At 39.7% G+C, this 18,057-nt stretch overlaps 2 protein-coding genes across 2 annotated transcripts in view; both read right to left on the reverse strand.

Moving 5' to 3' along the window:
• LOC139936472 (E3 ubiquitin-protein ligase TRIM33-like) overlaps window positions 1–10,711 on the reverse strand; it is a 97,159-nt gene extending 86,448 nt beyond the window's left edge. Inside the window, exon 1 of the mRNA XM_071931283.1 lies at window positions 10,665–10,711. The gene's annotated coding sequence lies outside the window, so the exon portion shown is untranslated. The remainder of the gene's footprint in view (window positions 1–10,664) is intronic.
• Window positions 1,322–10,681, reverse strand: LOC139936473 (E3 ubiquitin-protein ligase TRIM33-like). Its single transcript, XM_071931284.1, has 3 exons — window positions 10,528–10,681; window positions 7,502–8,780; window positions 1,322–6,993 (listed from the first exon to the last, which is right to left on the reverse strand). The coding sequence occupies exons 2-3, from the start codon at window positions 8,772–8,774 to the stop codon at window positions 6,383–6,385; spliced, it is 1,884 nt and encodes a 627-aa protein (XP_071787385.1). The 5' UTR covers window positions 8,775–8,780; window positions 10,528–10,681; the 3' UTR covers window positions 1,322–6,382.
• Window positions 10,712–18,057: the final 7,346 nt, after the last annotated feature.

Here is an 18,057-nt window from a genome sequence, read left to right on the forward strand (position 1 = left end):
GGTCAGGGGGCATTTAACTCATCTGCTCAGCTAGCTTTGGTTGAGAGACAGATCTGCTAAGCAAATTTGGTCAGGGGGACAAGTAAACTCATCTGCTCAGCAAGCTTTGGTTGAGAGACAGATCTGCTCAGCAAGTTTGGCCAGGGGGACAAGTTAACTCATCTGCTCAGCAAGCTTTGGTTGAGAGACAGATCTGCTAAGCAAGTTTGGTCAGGGGTACATGTAAACTCATCTGCTCAGCAAGCTTTGGTTGAGAGATAGATCTGCTAAGCAAATTTGGTCAGGGGGACAAGTAAACTCATCTGCTCAGCAAGCTTTGGTTGAGAGACAGACCTGCTAAGCAAATTTGGTCAGGGGGACAAGTAAACTCATCTGCTCAGCAAGCTTTGGTTGAGAGACAGATATGCTCAGCAAGTTTGGCCAGGGGGACAAGTTAACTCATTTGCTCAGCAAGCTTTGGTTGAGAGACAGATCTGCTAAGCAAGGTTGGTCAGGGGTACATGTTAACTCATCTGCTCAGCAAGCTTTGGTTGAGAGATAGATCTGCTAAGCAAGGTTGGGCAGGGGAACAAGTAAACTCATCTGCTAAGCAAGCTTTGGTTTAGAGACAGATACACTCATCTGCTAAGCAAGCTTTTGGTTGAGAGACAGATCTGCTAAGCAAGTTTGGTCAGGGGGACAGGTAAACTCATCTGCTAAACAAGTTTAGTCAGTGGTTAGATAAATATGTCATATGCACAACTCTCAATATGGACTCTCAAAAAGCAGACATGGTAGACGCGCATTGTTTGGATGAGCCTAAACACGTGTACCATCCTTTTGTGCACGTTTTTGACACCCAAAATAGCGACAGGAGACGTCCGTGTATGTGAGCTGCGCGTTGTGTCTATACATACCTTATGACTGGGTTGGCACAGGGCTGTAGGGTCAAGCAACAACAATCAAAGTCATCCACAGAGTCCTTTCCAAGACGGGTCTTGTTGGTTCCATAAACCAGATTGAGCTGCAAGATAACGCACAAAGAATTGCCATTAAAGTGTTTACAATTATTGAGTTTCTTGTTATTAATTATAGAACCTTAAAATATAAACAACTTATTGATTCAGAATCATCACAAAAAGACTATTGTTCTGTTGTAGGGCAGTGCCATGAGCGCCGCTTGCTGCGGATATCAGCACTATAAAAATGTCCATTCTTTTTATTTTTATTATCATTATTGTCAAGATCAAATAATGTAGCAAGCCTATGATCAATGTATGAAATTATGAACTTTTAAAAATGAATTGGGGTTGAAAATAGAAAAATTGAATAGAGTGGGATTTAAACCAACGACCTCCAGATTAATGTGGCGGTGCTCTTCCAACTGAGCTATCTAGCCCTCTGTTGGCGGTCTTCCTATTTTATCAGTTTCTTTGTTCAGGGGTGCCAGTCATTCCAGTTTTTATAAAATGCCGAAAGATTTATACACAATGCACGCAGGCCAGGTTTGTACGTTTGTACTTTGGAAAATACCTCTAAGCTCAGAGCAGTTTTTACAAGACAAGGAAATTGAATAAGGAAGAGAGATAGTGGAATAAATCTTCACATGACAGAAATAATAATAGAGTAGGAATCATTTTCAGATTTATTGACAATGTCTAAAGTTGGGAGTATAATAAAAGACAGATATAGCATTCATCTAAACAAGTCTACATGAGCAATAATCAACTGCAATATCAATCTATATTTATTGGCAATGTCTAAAGTTGGGAGTATAATAAGAGACAGATATAGCATTCATCTAAACAAGTCTACATGAGCAATAATCAACTGCAATACCAATCTTGATTCATTGTGGTGTCTAAAGTTGGGAGTATAATGAGAGACAGATATAGCATTCATCTAAACAAGTCTACATGAGCAATAATCAACTGCAATATCAAACTTGATTTATTGACAATGTCTAAAGTTGGGAGTACAATAAGAGACAGATATAGCATTCATCTAAACAAGTCTACATGAGCAATAATCAACTGCAATATCAATCTTGATTTATTGGCAATGTCTAAAGTTGGAGTACAATAAGAAACAGATATAGCATTCATCTAAACAAGTCTACATGAGCAATAATCAACTGAAATATCAATCTAGATTTATTGACAATGTCTAAAGTTGGGAGTATAACAAGAGACAGATATAGCATTCATCTAAACAAGTCTACATGAGCAATAATCAACTGCAATATCAATCTAGATTTATTGACAATGTCTTAAGTTGGGAGTACAATAAGAGACAGATATAGCATTCATCTAAACAAGTCTACATGAGCAATAATCAACTGCAATATCAATCTAGATTTATTGACAATGTCTTAAGTTGGGAGTACAATAAGAGACAGATATAGCATTCATGCAAACAAGTCTACATGAACAAGAATCAACTGCAATATCAATCTAGATTTATAGGCAATGTCTAAAGTTGGGAGTATAACAAGAGACAGATATAGCATTCATCCAAACAAGTCTACATGAGCAATAATCAACTGCAATGTCAATCTAGATTTATTGACAATGTCTAAAGTTGAGAGTATAATAAGAGACAGATATAGCATTCATCTAAAAAAGTCTACATGAGTAATAATCAACTGCAATATCAATATAGATTTATTGGCAATGTCTAAAGTTGACAGTACAATAAGAGACAGATATAGCATTCATCTAAACAAGTCTACATGAGCAATAATCAACTGCAATATCACACTAGATTTATTGACAATGTCTAGAGTTGGGAGTACAATAAGAGACAGATATAGCATTCATCTAAACAAGTCTACATGAACAATAATCAACTGCAATATCACACTAGATTTATTGACAATGTCTAAAGTTGGGAGTACAATAAGAGCCAGATATAGCATTCATCTAAACAAGTCTACATGAGCAATAATCAACTGCAATATCAATCTAGATTCATTGACAATGTATGAAGTTGGGAGTATAATAAGAGACAGATAAAGCATTCATCCAAACAAGTCTACATGAGCAATAATCAACTGCAATATCAATCTAGATTTATTGACAATGTCTAAAGTTGGGAGTATAATAAAAGACAGATATAGCAGTCATCTAAACAAGTCTACATGAGCAATAATCAACTGCAATATCAATCTTGATTTATTGACAATGTCTAAAGTTGGGAGTACAATAAGAGACAGATATAGCATTCATCCAAACAAGTCTACATGAGCAAGAATCAACTGCAATATCAATCTAGATTTATTGACAATGTCTAAAGTTGGGAGTATAATAAAAGACAGATATAGCATTCATCTAAACAAGTCTACATGAGCAATAATCAACTGCAATATCAATCTAGATTTATTGACAATGTCTAAAGTTGGGAGTATAATAAGAGACAGATATAGCAGTCATCTAAACAAGTCTACATGAGCAATAATCAACTGCAATATCAATCTAGATTTATTGACAATGTCTAAAGTTGGGAGTACAATAAAAGACAGATATAGCATTCATCCAAACAAGTCTACATGAGCAATAATCAACTGCAATATCAATCTAGATTTATTGACAATGTTTAAAGTTGGGAGTACAATAAGAGACAGATATAGCATTCATCCAAACAAGTCTACATGAGCAATAATCAACTGCAATGTCAATCTAGATTTATTGACAATGTCTAAAGTTGAGAGTATAATAAGAGACAGATATAGCATTCATCTAAAAAAGTCTACATGAGCAATAATCAACTGCAATATCAATCTAGATTTATTGACAATGTCTAAAGTTGGGAGTATAATAAGAGACAGATATAGCATTCATCTAAACAAGTCTACCTGAGCAATAATCAACTGCAATATCAATCTAGATTTATTGACAATGTCTAAAGTTGGGAGTACAATAAGAGACAGATATAGCATTCATCCAAACAAGTCTACATGAGCAATAATCAACTGCAATATAAATCTTGATTTATTGACAATGTCTAAAGTTGGGAGTATAATAAGAGACAGATATAGCATTCATCTAAACAAGTCTACCTGAGCAATAATCAACTGCAATATCAATCTAGATTTATTGACAATGTCTAAAGTTGGGAGTACAATAAGAGACAGATATAGCATTCATCCAAACAAGTCTACATGAGCAATAATCAACTGCAATATAAATCTTGATTTATTGACAATGTCTAAAGTTGGGAGTACAATAAGAGACAGATATAGCATTCATCCAAACAAGTCTACATGAGCAATAATCAACTGCAATGTCAATCTAGATTTATTGACAATGTCTAAAGTTGAGAGTATAATAAGAGACAGATATAGCATTCATCTAAACAAGTCTACATGAGCAATAATCAACTGCAATGTCAATCTTGGTTATATACAGATTAAACTAACTCCAAAAACTACAATTCAACTACTTTACAGCTAGTCAGTCTGTGCAAACAATGGATGGAAATAGACAAAATGAGTTTGGGTAAAAACCCAAATTACTAAAATGATTTACTTTACAGAACAATTAATGATTTTAAATGGACAAAACGATTTCTGTTGCAAGAGTCTCCTGCCGTCGATTTCACCAAACTCTTCCTTACTTAGCACTAATCTAACCCCTCAGAACGAGTTATGTTCCGTATCCAAAGACATAAGAACGCATTGAACCCATCCTAAGTTAGGACAACTCGTCCTAACTCGAATTAGGATTAATCTAACCCCTCAGAATGATTTATGTTCCGTATCTAAAGACATAAGAACGCATTGAACCCATCCTAAGTTAGGACAACTTGTCCTAACTCGAAATAAGATTAATCTTAGCGTTTCTTGAAATCGGCTGCTGAATCCCTCCCAAAATACAAAAAAGGGACATTCAGGCCCAGATTGGAAGGAACATTACAGAATTGGTTTTTGCTAACAAAACAGTTGCTCGCAGTTTAAGCACTTTATGTAATCCACCACAAACATCAACCCACAAACCTGTAGAAGTTTGAGATCAGTCAGCCATTTTGGTCGCGAGAAATAGTGAACAAATCCCTACATATTTGGCATGACAATGATGCGAAACAAAAATGAATTAAAAGCTCACTGAGCGATAAACTCCAAACCCGAGATAAATATTATTTATTTGTCATCAAATAGGACACTTCAGACAGAAATGTTTCAAGAGATGTTTTCTGCCATCATCATCATTAGATCGTGAATCTGTAATCTGTAGTCTGAGACAGGTTTTTTTTTCTTACCAATTCTGTCATGTTCCTTTAAAGGCACTGGACACTGTTGGTAATTACTCAAAATATCTGTTGGCTCAAAAACTTACTTGGTAATGAGCATTGGAAAGCTGTTGATAGTACAAAACATTGTCAGAAACGACTCCCTCTGAAAGAACGTAGTTTTTGAGAAAGAAGTATTTTCTTACTAAAATATTTGAATTGAATTTGAGACCTCAATTGAGGTCTCAAATTCAAGCATCTGAAAGCACACAACTTGTGTGACAAAGGTGTTTTTACTTTAATTATTCTCTCCCAACTTTAAAGAACAACCGAGCTCAAATTTCCACAGGTTTTATGTTGAGATACACCAAGTGAGAAGACTGGTATTTGACAAAATTATCAAAGGTGTCCAGTGTCTTTAAATGTGATGATAACAATAAAATATACATTTCACATTCTTTTGAATGTTAAGGCATTTTCATACATTGATACAACTTTTCTAATAATAAAAGTTATCTAACTTAGAAAGCAAATTATGGCAAAATATACAATAGTTAGTTTTATTACATTTTGATGAGTAATGATTTTTAAAGCAACTCGTTGCATGCAATGTTAAACTTCATAGATTGCTTCTCTTATCAGAAGGAAAAGATTGCACTACTTAATGAACAACCCCATAATGTAATAATCAACCCTTTGCATGCAATGTTAAACTTCATAGATTGCTTCTCTTATCAAAATGAAAAGGTTGCAATAAGAAACCCCATAGTGTAATAATCAACCACTTTGCATGCTACTATTTCTTGCAAATACTATTTTCTGCTACTATTTCTTGCAAATACTATTTTCTGCTAATATTTCTTGCAAATACTATTTTCTGCCCGATGGAATGTTTTTACAAAACTCCTTAAAATAGACAAGCCTGTACACGAGATAGTTTTTCTCCAAACATTATTTCACTGCAAAATGCAAAACGAGTCAACAATGTAAATAATTGCAACCAGGTATTGCAGACAGAATTGATCAATTCAATGTCATAATATTGAGAACTAAAATTAAGTGGTTATTTGAACTTTTCAGTTTGCACAACTTTGTGATTTAATTTGATTGACATAACTTGGTGGTCAGTTCAATCCATGAGACAGTATTTGACCAGTATCATCATTATTAGATATCATTACACCTTGTTATAAATCTTCACTGATTTGTTGTCTGCCACTGCAAGCTGCTGACCATCTGATGTCAATGAGATTCCACATGGGTTGTACAGACACTGAGCAATACAGCTGAGAAATCTACCCTGAGTGTCATACTGATGAATATGACTATGGTTATAGTCATTGAACACTGCAATGTAGATAGATGAGCTGTCACAGCATACACCATTGCAGTATCTAACTGGTTGACTATTGATCTTTGGATTGATGCTGAATAGTGTAGTACCAGTGATGTCAACAATGTCTACTTGTTGTCTGTACCCACTGACTACAACTCTGTCCTTGCTGTCAATGGCCAAGTAGTGAGGTTTAGTCTGAACTGAAACAGTGTCAATGAGTGAACCATCACTGGATCTGTGTTTAGTTATAACTGACCTCTTCATATCCCCGACCATGATTGTATCCTTTATGACTGCTACACTGCGGAGGTCTACTGATGTCTTGCCCACTTCACTATGAGGCACTGTGTGGAATTCAAACATCTTGTTGCCATTCCTATTGTACATCTTGACAGAGTTGGTCCTATCTACAATCACTAACTGATTCTGGAATGCAGCAACAGCCAGAGGCCCTGGAAAACAGATAAACAAACGGATAGAACCCAATACAATGATCATTCATTTCCAAACCTACCTACAAACTATTTAATTTGATTTCTGTGAATAATACAGGACATCATTATTATTAATATCATGTTGTGAAAGCCCTTTTGTAGTTTTCTACTACAATTCGTAGCATGCAGCGGGTGAATGTAGTCCTAGTCTACAAGGTACAGTGAAATAGCAAGAACCATTCAATTTCATCACATACAGTTTGACTACCATGGAAACCTTGTATTGATCACAACCAATGCTGTGATGTTTGAACATTTTAATGATTGACTTGAGTTGAGAAAAGCAAGCAATGTTTGATAAATAGTTCTCAGATTTGATTGTGGCGTTGCAAAGTAGATTAAATCCTTATTTTCATAGAATACTTTCTGACTGTCACCTTGAAACCAAACAAGAGTACTTTTTCCACAGTTATATCTGAGATTTACAACAATATACCCCTGACTAAATGATTTGTAGGGAACTTACAGCTTGATAATAGGAAAGATTTCTTCTGGTGTCCCTTTGTGTCGTAGATTGCCACTCTTTCATTCCAGTAGTTAGCCACTGCCATCTCATCCCCAGGTACAGAGGCATCAATATCCCAAGCCCCATCGATTCCTACATCATACTCCAAACAAAGCTCCCACTTTGGCTCCTTTGTATTCAGATTACCCAGGGAGATATCACAAACCCCTGGAGTGAATCTCAGATGGGAAAGGGTCAAATCTATCTTGGGTTGATTTTGATCTATGAGTCCCTTCAAGTCCGTACTGATTGTTGGATAGCTTGCAAGGAAGTCAGGCACTGATGAATTCTTGCTGATATCTTTGGCAGTCTGCAGTGATTGCTGTATTTGATGCAAGTTTACACTCACTGTTTGCTCAAACTCCTCCAATTTCTTGTTCTGATCTTTAAGGATGGTTTGTATTTCATCCATGATGCGACTCTCTTGAGCTGTTACCTCAGCCCTGATCTCATCCGCTCTGTTCTTCACCTCTGCCATGGTTCTCTTAGCTGCAATGTTGAGGTTGTCTTTCATTGTTAAGGCAGTTGCTTGAGATTGTTCAAGGTTCTTCATGGTTTCTTCAAGGGGAGTAAAGAGTTGAGCCAATGACTGTTTGTATGTGGATGAGGCTTGGTTGCAGTCAATGTACTCATGCTGTGGATTACGGTGATCTATGACAGTGCAATCTCTACAAATCATCACATCACATGTTGTACAGTAAAACCTCATCACTTCACCTTCATGAGTTTGGCATTCTGGATGACGTTTGGGTTTTGTCTTTTTCATTGCAGTTTTCCCATCTCTAACGTCTTTCAAAGTAGCTACTGTATGGCTTAACAACGAGGGAATTTTCTTGTGCATTTTGTAGCAGTTTGCACAAATAAACATGGGGCAGTCATAACAGAAATGTGTTGCCTTGTGTTTTTCCTCACATAAATTACAGACCAACTTGCTGTTTTCAAGTGAACTGACCTGCTCCAGTTGACTTGCAAGACCAGTTAAAATGAAGTTACTCTTGAAATCTTCAACACCCGTCTCAGAAAGTTGTGTCTCCTTTCGACACAAAGGACAAGTAAGCATCTTTGCATCTTTGTAGTTGGTAGTGTAATATTCAAGTAAACAGTGTTTACAGAAGCTGTGAAGACAGTCTAGTAGTTTGGGTTCCGTGTACTCCTCTTGACAAATACTGCACTCCAGATAATCCTTTCTGATTTGCTCTAGAGCTGAACCTTGTGCTGGTTTAGAAAATGCCATTTTGATCTGAATAAAAAAATAACAAATAAAAACTAATTTATCAAATATTATAAGCCACAAGGGAAACTGACTGGGTAATTTTAATTGATTAGAACAAAGAAACTTTGACTAGAGTGGGACTCGAACCATGGACATCCAGATTAACATGGCAGTGCTCTGTATACCAACTGAGCTATCTAGCCAACATAGAGAGACTGACAACACAGGGCTAGATAGCTCAGTTGGTAGAGCGCCAGCAAATATATCCAGAGGTCGTTGGTTCAAGTCCCACTGTAGTAAATTTGTCTCTGTTCAAACCCCAAATCAAAATAGTTAACATTCAGTTTGCATGAACAGCTGTTGCTATTCTACATCAAATTGAACCATGCATTGTACACCTGGAGAGCGCCCCCTATAGTTTTGGGACGTCTACGGTTCAGCACTGAATATTGGGATGCCAAATGATATCATATGAACTAGCAAAATCAAGTCTTTCCTATTAGTTAATTGTGAACACTAAAGTGCAAGCATTTATAATATTCTTGAATTTTGCTGCAAATAAGCGGATCTCTGCACTTTTCTTGAAACTAAGTTTTGTCTTCTTAGTTTTAGCACAAACATAATTTTCCTTTTACTGAAACAAAAACATTTTTACTCACTTAAAACTACAACACACTAGCAAGTAATATTTTCAGGGAAGCTTTCTACTATCATGATCTTCAAACTGTGTAAGTTTAATGTAAATCTGTGGTCATTGTGTTTTGGGTCCTACAAAAAATACCCAGACCCTTTCAGACCCCCAACTTTGCCAACAATTACCTAAATACTAAGGGAGCGTCTCAAAAGTCGGAACGGTAGGAACGTTCTTTTTGGATCGCAAGAGTATCCCCGCCGCTTTACTTGGACCGGTCCTTTGGACCGCCAGAGCGATCTTTTGGATCGTACCAAATGCGTGACCGCGTCCAATCTCATGTTAGAACGTTCCTAATGTCATGATGTTGCGATCCTGCGGGCATATGCCCGCAGGAACGTTCTTTTGCGCTAGGAACGTGCCCGACTTTTGAGACGCTCCCTAAGCATCCCAAGTCCTTTCATCCAACAAAGATAAAAAATGTCTGAAGTATTAACGTGAATTCATATTTGTATATTTGTACAGTACAGGCCAATCACAATCTGAGAAATGTGTCTGACAGTAAATATTTCTCAAATGTAAATTTTAGGGCATTACAAACTTGAGGCTTGTTCGTCTTCAGTACTTCTACCCTACAAGTTTTGATCACCACTACCTTTAAGATTGATAATCAAACAATACCTTCCCTTAAAGGTAAAAACATGAACGATAAATGAGACAAGTCCTTTGCATGGTTAATTACTGTTGATTATTTAACTGATGGGATATCGTCTTTTTTTTCCCCCTTTTTTTTCGTAACGCTGAAGTCTTAGAAAATGTTGCAACCAATTGAGAAGAATGACCCTTAATAACCAGCCATTACTTCCATTGCATTGAACGGTAAATTCATTCTAATCTGAGTCAATCATGGAGCTAGGAAACAGATTTCTACCCTGAATGATTTCATAAACCATGCAGTCGTGTTAATTGTACAACACTTTTAAATGTAAACCAAAGATAAAATCATTATCATCTAGGCTGCAAATTACAAACAAATTATACACTGCACAAATTAAGTGGTATTTGTATACAATCTTAGGCCTGATTTAAATAAGCTGGCAGAGTATTTTAGCAAAGTTGAATCAGTTTGTGATCTGTACTCACCTAAGCACTTAGTACTGTTCAAAAAGATGTCCAAGATACGTCTGCAAGTTGTCAGGATGTTCACTGAGTTTACAACAGTCTCTTATTTCCTGGTAGAATGTAGGATTATGTCGCAACAAATACAGTCACAAAAACACCACCAACAAATACAGTCACACAAACACCTACGTAGCAAGTTTGTACTTTGTACTGTGCGGGGTGTGTCCACAGTTGCTGGATTAATATACCCATACAACATACAACGTACTGCAGTACTGTATGTTGACAACGAACTTCAGTGTCAAAGGTCATGGAGCTAGCGATACTGCACGTCTATGTGTTGAACAGTTGTCTGGGCTGTTTTAACAGTGAACTTGGCAGTGTACATGGTGTAAACAACTCCATGAGTGTACAACAATACACAGTGAATGTACAACGTACTGTAGTAGACTACAGTGTGTTGACAATGAACTTCAGTGTCCTCATAACCAACAATCCTGAAGACGTTTTGATTTCCCAAGTCCTCAAAACCAACAATCCTAAAGTCGTTTTGATTTCCCAAGTCCTCAAAACCAACAATCCTAAAGTCGTTTTGATTTCCCAAGTCCTCAAAACCAACAATCCTAAAGTCATTTTGATTTCCCAAGTCCTCAAAACCAAAAATCCTAAAGCCATTTTGATTTTCCAAGTTCTCAAAACCAACAATCCTAAAGTCGTTTTGATTTCCCAAGTCCTCAAAACCAACAATCCTACAGTCGTTTTGATTTCCCAAGTCCTCAAAACCAACAATCCTAAAGTCGTTTTGATTTCCCAAGTCCTCATAACCAACAATCCTAAAGCCATTTTGATTTCCCAAGTCCTCATAACCAACAATCCTAAAGCCATTTTGATTTCCCAAGTCTTCAAAACCAACAATCCTAAAGTCGTTTTGATTTCCCAAGTCCTCAAAACCAAAAATCCTAAAGCCATTTTGATTTTCCAAGTTCTCAAAACCAACAATCCTGATTCGTTTTGATTTCCCAAGTCCTCATAACCAACAATCCTAGAGTCGTTTTGATTTCCCAAGTCCTCAAAACCAACAATCCTTAAGTCGTTTTGATTTCCCAAGTCCTCAAAACCAACAATCCTAAAGCCATTTTGATTTCCCAAGTCCTCATAACCAACAATCCTAAAGCCATTTTGATTTCCCAAGTCCTCAAAACCAACAATCCTAAAGCCATTTTGATTTCCCAAGTCCTCGTAACCAACAATCCTAAAGCCATTTTGATTTCCCAAGTCCTCAAAACCAAAAATCCTAAAGCCATTTTGATTTCCCAAGTCCTCAAAACCAACAATCCTAAAGCCATTTTGATTTCCCAAGTCCTCATAACCAACAATCCTAAAGCCATTTTGATTTCCCAAGTCCTCATAACCAACAATCCTAAAGCCATTTTGATTTCCCAAGTCCTCATAACCAACAATCCTGAAGCCATTTTGATTTCCCAAGTCCTCATAACCAACAATCCTAAAGCCATTTTGATTTCCCAAGTCCTCATAACCAACAATCCTAAAGCCATTTTGATTTCCCAAGTCATCATAACCAACAATCCTAAAGCCATTTTGATTTCACAAGTCCTTAAAACCAACAATCCTAAAGTCGTTTTGATTTCCCAAGTCCTCATAACCAACACTTTTAAAGCCATTTTGATTTCCCAAGTCATCATAACCAACAATCCTAAAGCCATTTTGATTTCCCAAGTCCTTAAAACCAACAATCCTAAAGTCGTTTTGATTTCCCCAAGTCCTCATAACCAACAATCCTAAAGCCATTTTGATTTCCCAAGTCATCGTAACCAACAACCACAAAGGGATAAAAACAAGTCATTGTTCACTAAGTTCCTTGTTTACAAGAGATACTGATCCGTTACAGAAATGTTTCCATTACAGAAATGATATTCCAGAGATAAGATCTGGAAGGAGGCTGAGAAGTCTCAAATGCCGAACCAAATCATAGTTTCAACTCTTGTTTTATATTCTACTACCCCAAAGTAGATTCTCAAAACTTGGGAGACTTCTTAGTTCTACTAGCTGGGCAGAAGCTAGAAATTCAGCCGGGACAACTACTTTAACTTTTAGTAGATAGTTATTAACTTTAATAATGCGGAGTGAGTTTTCAATCTGTCTCATTGTTTCAACTAACTTGCTTTAGTCAACCTCAAGAGACTGTCTTTAGAAAGAAGAATAACCAAAATGTCCTTACTATACTTTCTCCTTTGCATCCAGGAAGATTCAAACGGCAGGTACAACCTTGATGTGCAGCTTCTGGACACAGAACTGAGCAACTGCGACGCTGATCGGAGCAAATTTAGATCGGAAATGTTTCTCGGCTAAAACCTGACCTGGAAATAACAAGAAGAGGTTCAGTGAATTAAGGTTGAATAATACTAGATATAATAGCAAGTTGTTATAAAGCGCATTTCACAACACCATCTCAATGTACTTCATATTAATGGCCTGGTCATTGTTCCAATAGTATTCATTTAATCTTTCCCAGCTCCCTTTGGGAGTATACAGTCTGAGCTGATGTGGTGCTCAGAAGGCTTTTTCTCAGCTCCCTTTGGGAGTATACAGTCTGAGCTGCTGTGGTGCTCAGAAGGCTTTTTCTCAGCTCCCTTTGGGAGTATCCAGTCTGGGCTGCTGTGGTGCTCAAAAGGCTTTTTCTCAGCTCCCTTTGGGAGTATCCAGTCTGAGCTGATGTGGTGCTCAGAAGGCTTTTTCTCAGCTCCCTTTGGGAGTATCCAGTCTGGGCTGCTGTGGTGCTCAAAAGGCTTTTTCTCAGCTCCCTTTGGGAGTATCCAGTCTGAGCTGATGTGGTGCTCAGAAGGCTTTTTCTCAGCTCCCTTTGGGAGTATACAGTCTGACCTGCTGTGGTGCTCAAAAGGCTTTTTCTCAGCTCCCTTTGGGAGTATCCAGTCTGAGCTGAGGTGGTGCTCAGAAGGCTTTTTCTCAGCTCCCTTTGGGAGTATCCAGTCTGAGCTGATGTGGTGCTCAGCAGGCTTTTTCTCAGCTCCCTTTGGGAGTATACATTCTGAGCTGCTGTGGTGCTCAGAAGGCTTTTTCTCAGCTCCCTTTGGGAGTATACAGTCTGAGCTGATGTGGTGCTCAGAAGGCTTTTTCTCAGCTCCCTTTGGGAGTATACAGTCTGAGCTGCTGTGGTGCTCAGAAGGCTTTTTCTCAGCTCCCTTTGGGAGTATACAGTCTGACCTGCTGTGGTGCTCAAAAGGCTTTTTCTCAGCTCCCTTTGGGAGTATCCAGTCTGAGCTGATGTGGTGCTCAGAAGGCTTTTTCTCAGCTCCCTTTGGGAGTATACAGTCTGACCTGCTGTGGTGCTCAAAAGGCTTTTTCTCAGCTCCCTTTGGGAGTATCCAGTCTGAGCTGTTGTGGTGCTCAGAAGGCTTTTTCTCAGCTCCCTTTGGGAGTATACAGTCTGACCTGCTGTGGTGCTCAAAAGGCTTTTTCTCAGCTCCCTTTGGGAGTATACAGTCTGGGCTGATGTGGTGCTTAGAAGGCTTTTTCTCAGCTCCCTTTGGGAGTATACAGTCTGGGCTGATGTGGTGCTCAAAAGGCTTTTTCTCAGCTCCCTTTGGGAGTATACAGTCTGAGCTACTGTGGAGCTCAGAAGGCTTTTTCTCAGCTCCCTTTGGGAGTATACAGTCTGAGCTGCTGTGGAGCTCAGAAGGCTTTTTCTCAGCTCCCTTTGGGAGTATACAGTCTGAGCTGCTGTGATGCTCAGAAGGCTTTTTCTCAGCTCCCTTTGGGAGTATACAGTCTGAGCTGCTGTGGTGCTCAGAAGGCTTTTTCTCAGCTCCTTTTGGGAGTATACAGTCTGAGCTGTTGTGGTGCTCAGAAGGCTTTTTCTCAGCTCCCTTTGGGAGTATACAGTCTGAGCTGCTGTGGTGCACAGAAGGCTTTTTCTCAGCTCCTTTTGGGAGTATACAGTCTGAGCTGTTGTGGTGCTCAGAAGGCTTTTTCTCAGCTCTCTTTGGGAGTATACAGTCTGACCTGCTGTGGAGCTCAAAAGGCTTTTTCTCAGCTCCCTTTGGGAGTATACAGTCTGAGCTGCTGTGGTGCTCAGAAGGCTTTTTCTCAGCTCCCTTTGGGAGTATACAGTCTGAGCTGCTGTGGTGCACAGAAGGCTTTTTCTCAGCTCCTTTTGGGATTATACAGTCTGAGCTGTTGTGGTGCTCAGAAGGCTTTTTCTCAGCTCTCTTTGGGAGTATACAGTCTGACCTGCTGTGGAGCTCAGAAGGCTTTTTCTCAGCTCCCTTTGGGAGTATACAGTCTGAGCTGCTGTGGTGCTAAGAAGGCTTTTTCTCAGCTCCCTTTGGGAGTATACAGCCTGAGCTGCTGTGGTGCTCAGAAGGCTTTTTCTCAGCTCCCTTTGGGAGTATACAGTCTGAGCTGCTGTGGTGCTCAGAAGGCTTTTTCTCAGCTCCTTTTGGGAGTATACAGTCTGAGCTGTTGTGGTGCTCAGAAGGCTTTTTCTCAGCTCCCTTTGGGAGTATACAGTCTGAGCTGCTGTGGTGCACAGAAGGCTTTTTCTCAGCTCCTTTTGGGAGTATACAGTCTGAGCTGTTGTGGTGCTCAGAAGGCTTTTTCTCAGCTCTCTTTGGGAGTATACAGTCTGACCTGCTGTGGAGCTCAGAAGGCTTTTTCTCAGCTCCCTTTGGGAGTATACAGTCTGAGCTGCTGTGGAGCTCAGAAGGCTTTTTCTCAGCTCCCTTTGGGAGTATACAGTCTGAGCTGCTGTGGTGCACAGAAGGCTTTTTCTCAGCTCCCTTTGGGAGTATACAGTCTGAGCTGCTGTGGTGCTCAGAAGGCTTTTTCTCAGCTCCCTTTGGGAGTATACAGTCTGAGCTGCTATGGTGCTCAGAAGGCTTTTTCTCAGCTCCCTTTGGGAGTATACAGTCTGAGCTGCTGTGGTGCTCAGAAGGCTTTTTCTCAGCTCCCTTTGGGAGTATACAGTCTGAGCTGCTGTGGTGCACAGAAGGCTTTTTCTCAGCTCCTTTTGGGAGTATACAGTCTGAGCTGTTGTGGTGCTCAGAAGGCTTTTTCTCAGCTCTCTTTGGGAGTATACAGTCTGAGCTGCTGTGGTGCTCAGAAGGCTTTTTCTCAGCTCCCTTTGGGAGTTTACAGTCTGACCTGCTGTGGAGCTCAGAAGGCTTTTTCTCAGCTCCCTTTGGGAGTATACAGTCTGAGCTGCTGTGGTGCTCAGAAGGCTTTTTCTCAGCTCCCTTTGGGAGTATACAGTCTGACCTGCTGTGGTGCTCAAAAGGCTTTTTCTCAGCTCCCTTTGGGAGTATACAGTCTGAGCTGCTGTGGAGCTCAGAAGGCTTTTTCTCAGCTCCCTTTGGGAGTATACAGTCTGACCTGCTGTGGTGCTCAAAAGGCTTTTTCTCAGCTCCCTTTGGGAGTATACAGTCTGACCTGCTGTGATGCTCAGAAGGCTTTTTCTCAGCTCCCTTTGGGAGTATACATTCTGAGCTGCTGTGGTGCTCAGAAGGCTTTTTCTCAGCTCCCTTTGGGAGTATACAGTCTGAGCTGCTATGGTGCTCAGAAGGCTTTTTCTCAGCTCCCTTTGGGAGTATACAGTCTGAGCTGCTGTGGTGCTCAGAAGGCTTTTTCTCAGCTCCCTTTGGGAGTATACAGCCTGAGCTGCTGTGGTGCTCAGAAGGCTTTTTCTCAGCTCCCTTTGGGAGTATACAGTCTGACCTGCTGTGATGCTCAGAAGGCTTTTTCTCAGCTCCCTTTGGGAGTATACATTCTGAGCTGCTGTGGTGCTCAGAAGGCTTTTTTAAACCATCACAGGTACTCATTTATACCCCTGAAATAGCAATAACCATACAATTTCATGACATACAGTTTGACTACCATAGAAACCTTGTATTGATCACAACCAATGCTGTGACGTTTAAAAATTTTTTAGGATTGACTTGAGTTGAGAAAAGCAAACATTGTTTGATAGATACAGTGTATATCAAATAAAAGCAAGCTAGAAAATCAACCAGAGCCGAACTACACAGCCCAGAGGCACTTTATTATGACCAAGATACTAAGGTGAACATGATCCTGTCTGACCCATCCCATCCCATCCCATATACCCTAAGGTTTTATTAAGTCGTTGGCGGGAGGATCTCCTTGGGCACAATGCTACAACAACTCCTTTGTCCCTGGACTGCAATTCATGTTTACAATGGTTCTTAAGTTAGCTGCACTGTGTTGTATGCGTTGTCGGTTTAAAGGACCTAGCTTGTTTACACAACATAGACATAGCTCTAGCACACCAATTGAATTGTTTGAAATTGATGGATTTATCCTTGCAACAAAGTCGAGGATTGAGCAACATGGTGGAGGAGTGGCATTGTATGTGCGGGACAACCTCTACCCCCAGTCTGTTGACATCAAGGTTCCCAACCATCTTGAAGTTGTATGGATGAAAGTGAGACCCAACCGTCTACCCCTTTTATGCTGCAGTATACTCACCACCTGGCAATCCCTTTGAGCGAGACCTGATGGATCATCTATTGGATGGTATTGACTTCATCCAATTAAACCATCCCCACGCAGGTATCACTATTTTGGGTGATACTAACCGACTCTTGATTTAAGAGAACTATGCTCAGGAACTGAATTTAACCAAATGGTCAAGGACCAGACTCGCAATGGAGTAGTTCTCGATAAGATAATTACAAATGTTTTCAAGCATTATCATACCCCGGCTACCTGCTCTCCACTTGGAGCAAGTGATCACTCGACTGTTCTCTGGACTCCAAAACAAAGACCTTCTGGTAACACAACATTCTCCCGAGTCATCCGACCCATGAAGGACTCATCAATCCGTGACTTTGGTTCATGGATTGCTAACCGTGACTGAGAGGAGGTTTACAGCAAATCAAGTGCTACAGATAAATGCACAGCATTTTATGCTATTCTGCAGGAGGCAATTAACACTCACTTCCCAACAAAGACAATCAAGGTCCACTCAAAGGATAAACCATGGATAACTGCATACACAAAAAGCCTCATCCTCCAAAGACAGCAACTATTCCACACCGAACACCGCTCTTCAAAATGGAAACAGCTTCGTAATAAGGTACGCCGAACAATTAAACAAAACAAGGAACACTACTAAAAGAATCGAGTACAGCAACACAAGAAATCAAATCCAGCTGAATGGTACAAACACATCAAAACCATGACAATGGACAAGAAAGATACAACCATCAACCCTCCTCCAGGTGTTAATGCAGGTAACCCTAAAGACGTGGCAAATAGCTTCAACGACCAGTTTTGCTCCGTCTTATCACCTCAAGCCACTCTCCACCTCCGAATTAGCTGCGTACTGCCCTGACCCTCTTCCGGCCCCTTTGGTACACAACTACCAGGTCTATGCAGCACTCAAGAAGATAAAGTTGGGGAAATCTAGTGGACCAGATGGCATCTCTGCCAGAATAGTACGGGAGTTTGCCTGTGAACTTAGCGATCCCCTGACAGATATATTAAATCAGTCTT

This window comes from Asterias amurensis, chromosome 4 (genome assembly GCF_032118995.1).
Source record: "Asterias amurensis chromosome 4, ASM3211899v1".
NCBI lineage: Eukaryota > Metazoa > Echinodermata > Asteroidea > Forcipulatida > Asteriidae > Asterias > Asterias amurensis.